General features: G+C 41.1%; 1 protein-coding gene across 1 annotated transcript; it reads right to left on the reverse strand.

Moving 5' to 3' along the window:
* Positions 1 to 6,316: 6,316 nt before the first annotated feature.
* Positions 6,317 to 6,814, reverse strand: LOC132063097 (uncharacterized mitochondrial protein AtMg00860-like). Its single transcript, XM_059455528.1, has one exon. It carries the CDS (start codon positions 6,812 to 6,814, stop codon positions 6,317 to 6,319), a length of 498 nt encoding a protein of 165 aa, XP_059311511.1.
* Between the last annotated feature and the right edge of the window lie 2,687 nt (positions 6,815 to 9,501).

Consider the following 9,501-nt stretch of genomic DNA (forward strand, 5'->3'; position numbering starts at 1 on the left):
GTCAAGAAACATATATATCATCCCAGATAAATCCAAGATTTTGGCTCTACATGCTAAACCGCCAATATTTCTCAAATTCAAGCAGTCTCACCAAAAAATTCACATCTCCACGTAGGGGCGATGAAATCACGAGCCGCAAAATTTCTAAGAAACTAGACTCATAAATCTAGAATGTATCCAAAAATCAAAGCCAACAACAATATAAATAGTTCTAGATAAATTCAAGAAGTTGACAATACATGCTAAAACGTCGATAGTTTCAGATTTGCGCAGTTTCGTCGAGAAAATTCATATCTCGATGTAGGAACATCAAAATCATGAGCTGCCAAATTCTCAGGAAACTAGACTTACTAATCTAATATTTATCCAGAAATCAAGGTTGGAAACCCTCTGGATCATCCCAGATAAATTCGGGAAATCCACCTTAGATTTTTTTTTATTCCAACTTGAAAACTTGACGGATTTGAAGGATTGAACTTGAAGGCTTACTGGATTTTAAGACTTCAACTTGCAGACATGGTGAATTTAAAACTTTAGCTTGAAGACTAATATATTTGAAGGCTTCGCCTTGCGGTTGCGATGGCTTTGGACTTCAACTCAAAGAGTTGCTTTGGTTTGAGGCCTTCAATTTGGAGACCAATGCTTTGGAACTTTAACTCCTTGATTTAACCACTTGCTAAGAGATTACGAGTCATTCCATTGGTGAAACCCATTTGTCATGGAGATTTGCCTTCGTTGGACCACCGATATTTAGTGAAAGTCCAAATTGAAGCAAAAGGATGCTTGTATGTACGATCTCCATGCGCCTGGTCAGGCGAACTTCATTTTGAACAACGCATAGAGGGATGCGTTTTTTTTTAAACTCATGCGACTGAACTTAGAATAAAACTCTAAGCGCCTACGTACCTCGGTGAAGAGGATCAAGTCATACCGTAGTTCAGAAAGAATGAGTTTTTTTTTTTTTTTGTGTCCTAACTTTTGCCTAGGCTGCCCCTTGCGGGATTTTCAACCTAGCGGACATTGTTTTTGTACCCTAGCTTTTACCTAGGCCGCCTCTTGTGAGATTTTCAACCTAACGGACATTTTCTTGGGCCGTGCACAGTTTATACTCTTGCGGGCCAGGAGTTGCATGCAGTTTATGCTCGTGCCTTAAGGAGCGTCATCTTACTTTAAGGATAGTACTTCTTCAAGAACTTTGCATTGACAGGACTGATCCTCAGGCCATCCGCATCAACAAGCTTGTAAGCTCCACTTGAATATGCTTCTTGTACGACATATGGTCTATCCCATTTTGAGGTGAATTTGCCCCCAGACTTACGGGAAATGATGATGGGTCTTCTTACTGCAAGGACTTGATCTCCCACTTGGAAGGACCTCAGGCGAACCTTTTTGTTAAAGGCACGAGATAGTCGGGCTTGATAACATTCAAGATTTTGTTGAGCCTCTAACCTTTTCTTATCAAGTGCTTCTAACTCTACAAGACGCAACCGAGCATTTTACTCTTCGGTGAGCCCTTCTTAAATAGCAAGTCGTAAAGAAGGTATTTGGCGCTCAAGTGGTAGAACTGCTTCAACTCCATAAGCAAGCGAGTATGGGGTTACTCACGTTGGTGTGCGGTAAGTTGTCCTATATGCCCACAAAGCTTCTTCCATTCGTTCATGCCAATCTCATTTGGACTTGGAGACAACTTTTTTTAATAAGTTACACAGAGTCTTATTGAACGCTTGACTAGACCGTTGGCGACGACATGGTACATAAAAGATTTACGCCGTTGAAGCCGAAGGGATCACAAATCTTGTTCATCAATTTGTTATCAAATGGCTTGCCATTGTCCGTTATTATGTAAAGAGGAATGCCGAAGCGGTAGATGATGTTTACTCAGATGAAGTTCGAAACATTCTCCTTCTTCACTTCTTTAAGAGCGACACTTTGGCCTATTTTGAGAAGTAATCGATTCTGACCAAGATGTACAAGTGTCCACCAAAGATTTCGAACAGACCAACGACATCCAACCCCAAGCTTCAAATGGCCAAGATACGACGGTCGGGTGTAATGTCCTAATGTATAAAATTCGCATGAAAGCGACAAGGCTTGCATCTTCGAGTATAGTCCAAGCAATCTTTCACCATCATTGGCCAATAATATCCCATCCTTTTTATGTGGAAGTGGAGCTTTGGTCCGGATTGATGTGATCCACATACACCGAACGTGCTTCTTGCAAAGCTTGGATTGCTTCATCCCCCCCCCCCCCAACATCGCAAGAGTACCCCCTCAAAAAATCTTTTATATAAGGTATCCTAGTAGTAAAGAAATTGAGGTGCACGACGACGAATCTCAGTTCTTCTTCTTGAGTCTTCTGGCAGTATCCCATAACTTAAGTAGTCAATGATGGGTTGCCGCCGCCTTCCTTCAAGACCTCGAAACGGCCTACGAGATGCTCAATCTCATTTTCCACGCCTTCATCCTCATTTGACGGAGGTACTACCCATTTTTGACAGATAGTCACTTGTGTTTGATCTGGCAGAGTAAGCGTTGAAGCTAGAGCAGCTAAAGCATCGGCTTTCTTATTTTCCCTCCTAGGAACATGCTGAAGAGTCACATCACCAAGCCATCCTATTAACTTCTGAGCATAACCATAATAGGGGAGCAATTCCAGCTTCTTGACTTCATAGCTTCCCAAGAGTTGATTGATCACCAACTAAGAGTCACCAAAGATTTGCAATCAGAATCGCTTAATGTCGGTATTTCAAGCCAAGTATTAGTGCTTGATATTCGGTGACATTGTTGGAGCAACGTTGTGTCAAAGTAAAGGAGTATGGTAGAACTTCTCCTTAGAGTAACAAACACCACACCGGCTCCATCACGTTGTGCAGCACCATCAAAGTACACTTTCCACAGAGGTTGAATTTCAACGACCATTACATCTTCGTCGGGAAGTTCATCAGTTAGCTCCCAGTCATCAGGTAGGGGGTGACCTGCTAAGAAGTCTGCCAATGCCTATCCTTTTACAGCCTTTTGAGGGATGTATGTTGTCACACCCCGGTCTTACTAGGGTGTGATGGGCAACCGACCCCATATTCGGAGCCGAGCGAACCCGCTGACTCTTATTACACATATGAGCTTATGAATCAGTTAGAAATGAATACATAGAAATTTTTTTTTTTCATAAGTAAAATCTGACGTCATATAAGACTCGTGACACGAAACATAATAACATATCGAGCTAGGAGCCGCTTACGATTGACAAACCAATACCCGCGACTGCGTTGCAAAGTCTCTAACTCCGAACAAAACATCATGGCACATATACTCTGACTCGGCAGCACTCCAGGACAAGTGGAGCCTACCAACTCCGCTGGACGCCTTCTATGCTAACTTCAGCTCATCTGGGTGTACCTGCGCGGCATGAAACGCAGCCCCCGAAGAAGAGGGGTCAGTACGAGCAATGTACTGAGTATGTAAGGCATAGATGGTAACATAGAAAGAGACGTAATCATGTGCAACAACAGTATGGAGATGTAGAGCATATCATATGAGAGAGTATCCTGTACATATGAGACATATCATGTATAAGGGAGTAAGCTGTGCATATGGAACATGTCATGTGTAAAGTCGTAACATCGTATATAGAACATATCATGTAAAGTCATATAATATAAAGTGACTGTGCATATGAGTGCCCCTGGGGGCGGATGCCATGCATGCTTGTCTGGTCATATGGTATCATAGCGCCGAACAAGTCGGCTCGCCCACATAGCGCCGAAATACGTCGGCTCGCCCATATATCCACGTCCGGCATCCCGCGTCGGGATGATAAGCCACCGACCGGGTGGCAATGAAACATGTCTCCTTCCCATTCCCCACATATACATGTATCCCATCCCCCCAACCCATATACAGGTATGGCATGCATGAGAGCCCAAAGAAAGTCATGTATTCATCGGAGTGACGTAAGGTCGAAAACCTCCGATTACATTATGGAATAATCATGGTCGTCATGTCTCACCTTGAAGGAACGATAATCATAAGGCGAGACTACCAACGGAGAATAACATTAAGAGAACGTAGAACATATCATATCGTATCATATCATATCATATCATGTCATATCATATCATCTCATATCATATCATGTCGTGTCATATCATGTCAGGTCATATCATGTCATGTTCATAGACATTTTCTCATGTCTGACATCATCATTATCATCATAGAATCATAGTCATTGTTTTAGTCATAAGAACTTTCAAAATCGTACAACTTGGATTTGGAGAAAAATGAATACTTTGGAAAACATTTAGGAACTTTTTTGAAGAAAATCTTGCCTTGGAATCGAGGGATTAGTTAAAACAGCTATTATTTAGTGGTCAGAATAATGTCCAAAAGTTTCCTTTAACTGTGATACAGAAATAAACCAAATGGAGCCATAGAAGGAAATTAGGGAATAGTGGGCCCACCTCGAGTCAAATGAGGCGGCGTACACAATTTACGTATAATACGTTTCATGGCATGACTCATGAGAGTTTTAGGGTAAACGGATCCTATTCATGCAAGTTCTAGGTGTTTAGACAATTCCTTCAACTATTCATAAGCATTTAATTCAATTCTACTGAATGAATAGTAGTCAAGTTCAAGCTCGGATTTCTAGAATTAGAGTGGTCCCCGAGACACGTATTCAAGCCTATTACATCTAAGACATGCCAAAGGAAGAAGAGTGAAGCCTTACATACCTTTTTTTTTTTTTTTTTTTTTTTTTCGCCTCTTACGCTACTCCAAATTCCGAGTTCCCGTTCGCCAAAATCTACAATTTGGTCACATTTACCAAACATCAATTAGAGTCCTTAAGAATCCGAATCTTGAATCAACATTTGTCTACGAAATTTCGGCGAGATTTCCCACGTAAATGCGCCATCCCGAGATTCTAACTCGGCCAATTTTAATCAACAACAATCCGGGAATTCAACCCGGCCAAACCAACAACAACCCGCATGCTAACGATTATTATTCTCATGCACACAAGAATTTATATTGAAATCATATTGCTCTCCAAAACAGCCCACAACATTTCCAATTCCAACATGAATCATTGAACATTCATTTTCATCATAACATCTATAGCAACAATCAACCAAAACACCAAATAAACTTAATCCTTCACTTCTACACTACACCACATACATACGGCCACAACACCACACCACCCCTTTTCATGAATTTTATTCATTTCTACACATTACAACATACACACAACATGTTGAATATAATTAATTCCCTTACTCCAACACAACACACACACCTACACGGCTGCCCTTCCACTTCTATATTTCCATGAATTTCATTTATTTTTACCTACTATAACATGCACAACCATCCATAACATACAAAACAAGATTGAATCATACCTTCCTCACTTGTTCTTCACTTCAAGCTAGACCTCTATTTTGCAAGAAAAGTGTTTTGCATGCTCCAACAATTATTCCATGGTGTAGAGGACCTTTCAATTGATATGAAAGCTAGAAGAAACAATGTTTTTCCATGATCAACACCATGGGGCTGGTTCGGCTGACCCCTTGTGGCCGTTTCTCTCTATCCTTTTTTCTCCATCTCTTTCTTTTTCTTGAAGTTTCTAGGAGGCAAAATGATGAAGTGTTGTGTCTCCTCATGACTTGCTCCTATATATATAAATATATGCACATGACCATGCACATAGCCAAGCACATGGCCGGCCATGTGCTCTCCTTTTTTTTTTTTTCTTTTTTCTCTTCTTTCTTTTCCCTCCAATTTTTCTTCAAATTTCTAGAATTTTCCAAAGGACAAAAGATGAATTCTTGCCTTGTCATCCTTGTCCACAATATATATTTTTGGCCACCAAACATAAGATGAACACATGTTTTATTGCATGGCTTGCAACAAGTGGTCAAGGCACCAGTGGGACCCACGACCACATTGGCTTTTCCAAAAATTTCATGAACTAATAGAAACTTCTAAATTCCGCATTTGCCCTCAATCTTCCATGCCCATAATATTTACAAGCGACTTGCGCATTCAAACAAAACCAGAAAAGATAACCTCGTCCTTATCTTCCCGCCATTAACTCGAAATATTCAAACGTACAAAATGCGAGGTGTAACATATGTAATCTCAAATTGTTGAAACTGGAGGTACCACCTTGCTAGTCGATCACTGAGGACTGGTTTTGACATTACAAACTTGATGGGATTTGCTCTGGAAATGAGGTTAACACTATGAGCTTGAAAGTAGTGCTTCAGCTTTTGAATCGAGAAGACTAACCCCAAACATAATTTTTCAATTGGCGTTAATTCAGCTCATTAGGTGTCATCATTCTGCTCAAGTAGTAAAGAAAATTTTCTTTCCCTTCGCTAATCTCTTGGGCCAACAACGCTCCAACCGACCTTTCTTGTGCTGAAATGTACAATATCAATGGTTTTTCAGGTACAGGGGCTACTAGAACTGGAGGCTTCATTAAATATGACTTGATATTCTCGAAGGCATTAGTACATGCTTCGTCCCACTTGAAATGGGCGCCCTTGTTCATGAGACGAATGAATGGTTGACACCTTCCAGCTAAATTCGAAATGAATCTCCTAATGTAAGCTAGCTTCCCTTTCAGACTTTTTAACTCATGAATATTTTGAGGCTCGGGCATTTTTAAAATCGCATCAACTTTGGCTTGATCAATTTCGATTCCTCGATGTCGAACAATGAAACCAAGGAATTTTTCAGAAGTAACTCCAAAGGCACATTTCAATGGATTCATTCGAAGTTGATATCTCTGAAGTCGCTCGAACACCATTCTCAGGTCTTGCAAGTGGTCGCTCCTCTTTCTTGATTTTACCACCAAGTCAACATTCAATATTTTTGTGGAGCAAATCATCAAAGATATTCTGTATAGCCCTTTGATATGTGGCACCAACATTTTTCAAACCGAAAGGCATCACTTTGTAACAATAAATACCCTTGGGTGTACGAAATGCAGTAAGCTCTTCATCTTTTGGTGCCATGCGAATTTGGTTATAGGCGGATAAACTGTCCATGAAAGACATCGCCTCGTAACCAGTGGTAGAATCAATCATCAATTCTGGGATGGGAAGCGGGAAATCATCTTTAGGGCATGCGTTGTTAAGATCCCTGAAGTCAACACAAACTCGAATTTGACCGATCTTCTTTTTCACGGAACGATACTCGAAATCCATGTAGGATATTTAACTTCACGAATAAAGCCGGCTTCAATGAGTTTGTTGACTTCATTTTCGATTGAAGGAACCAAATCTGTCCGAAATGCCTTTGGGCACCGCGAACAGGACGGGCACCATTCTTGACCGCTAGATGATGGACTGCTACTTTGGGATCTAATCCAGGCATCTCTTTATAACTCCAAGCAAAAACATCCCTATACTCTTTGAGTATTTGAATGTAAGTTTCTTCTTCATCAGCTGTTAGAAAAGCACTTAGGTAGGTGGGCCTTGGGTCATCAGTACCAAGATTAACTTCTTTCAAGGAGTCTACTGTGGTCTTTACCCCTTCTTCAAGTTCTGGAGGAGCATCTTCATTCTCTTGAGGATCACCATCATTGAAAGATATGTGGTAACACGCGGAGATGTCCTCCAACTTCTCAGCAACCTCCATCTGAAATGAAGTATCTTGATCACTTGGTGTAGTAATATGATATGAAGAACCTACACTTTCCTCATCTTCGTCACGCTCCTTGGTATACACCACAGTGTGAGACTTTGCTTTTAGCACCTCTCCACATGAAACCACAAGGTTTGTTTCTCGCCTCATTCTAGAAGGAATCAAACTTTGTATATCCTTCTGGGTTCTAGGCAAAGCGAGCGTTTTAACGCTTTGTTAATCTCTGTGAAACTTGTTCTTCCTCTTCTTCTTCAGCTTCAACGGCCCCAATCTCTCAAACATAGAAGTTTTTATGGTCGACTTTCCAAGACGATCAAACAGTGAAGGTCTTTTGTTGGAAACAACAGACTCATCTTCCACAGTGATGTAGTTGGTACTTGCCCTTCTTATGGAGATGTGAACTGGCGGAGGTTGTTTGTATCCCAAACCTTTACGTGATTGCATCATGGTAGCTCCTGATGGAAGTTTCCCTAACTTTGAAGGCTCGTTAGGGTTGTACCTAGCGTGGATAAATAACTTGTAAGCATTTGGATCAAAGCCTTCATTTGTACGTTTTGTAGGGAGTGCCATATTTTGCGGCGGATTCTGAGCAACGAAGTCTCCAAGTAGCTTTAAGGACAAATTTATTGCGTTAATCCGTCTGATAGGGAGAGTTAGCCCCCCTAGCACATTTCCTTGAGCTTCAGATGGTTGCCCTTCCTCTTTCTTCAACTTTGGAACATAGCAGAGCACGGAAGTTGTCTTCTTCTTCTTCTTCAAAGACACGATGTTCCCTTTATTCGGACTGGGGTGCGACACCTCAGCATCGACTCCAGCTTTTCCAATGGTCTCATCAGCTCTTTTAGTTGCGACCTTCTCACTGTTGGTTGATGCGATGTCGTCGACTTTTACTTCTCTCACAATATAGTTCTTCAAGTAGAACTTCGCATTGACGAAGTGTGACTCTGCTTCAGTAAATGGCTTATCATCAGCAACTATCTTCTTTTCGACACTGCCTTCGAGATACTTCAAACACTGATAGTAGGAGGATGGGACAACTTTGTTCTCGTGTATCCATGGCCTGCCAAGCAACATATTATACGAAGTCTTTGCGTCGATGACATGCATCCATGCACATAATCGCAAATCCTCGATGGTGATATCTAATTTGATAGCACCTATGGTTCATTGCCCCTTGATTAAATCATTGTATCATTAAGCGGCTTTCAGAAAGTTCTTCCATTGTGATGCCAAGTTCCTTCATTGTGCGAATAGGAAGAATGTTAACTCCAGATCCATCATCTATTAATATTCTGTTTATCCTCTTCTCAAGGGCACAACCCACCATGTACAATGGACGATTGTGTAGTGCTTCACCAAGGAGGAGATCGTCATCTGTGAATGTGATTCTTGTATCACATGTGTGTACCTCTTTCGAAAAAGATTCAACAGGCTTTTCAGATGATGATAGAGACAGTGTTATGGGCTTTCATTATTTGCTTCCTCTTTATCAGTATTGAAGCATGATGCCTCAATGTTGTCTCGAGTAATCTTATTGCGGAACCATATTAGTAGGAATTCCCCAAAGTCACAGGACGTCGTGGTTCCTGGTGGTAGTTCACCTCCACTTTTGCTTTCTTCGGATGCTCAGCTAATTCTTGCTTCCTTTGTCTTCTAACCATCCTCTTCCTAGTTGGTTGTTTAGATGATTCTTTTTGTGAACTTGTTTTACGGCGTCTCCGCCTAGTCACTAGAATCCAACCTTTATCATCGGCTATATCAACTTGAGTTTTATCTTCCTCCCATGGTCCTTTCTCATACTCTTCAAAGCTGTATATTTGAACTGGATCGAGAGAACCAAAGGTGATA

This window comes from Lycium ferocissimum, chromosome 1, assembly GCF_029784015.1.
Source record: "Lycium ferocissimum isolate CSIRO_LF1 chromosome 1, AGI_CSIRO_Lferr_CH_V1, whole genome shotgun sequence".
In the NCBI taxonomy this organism is placed as follows: Eukaryota; Viridiplantae; Streptophyta; class Magnoliopsida; order Solanales; family Solanaceae; genus Lycium; species Lycium ferocissimum.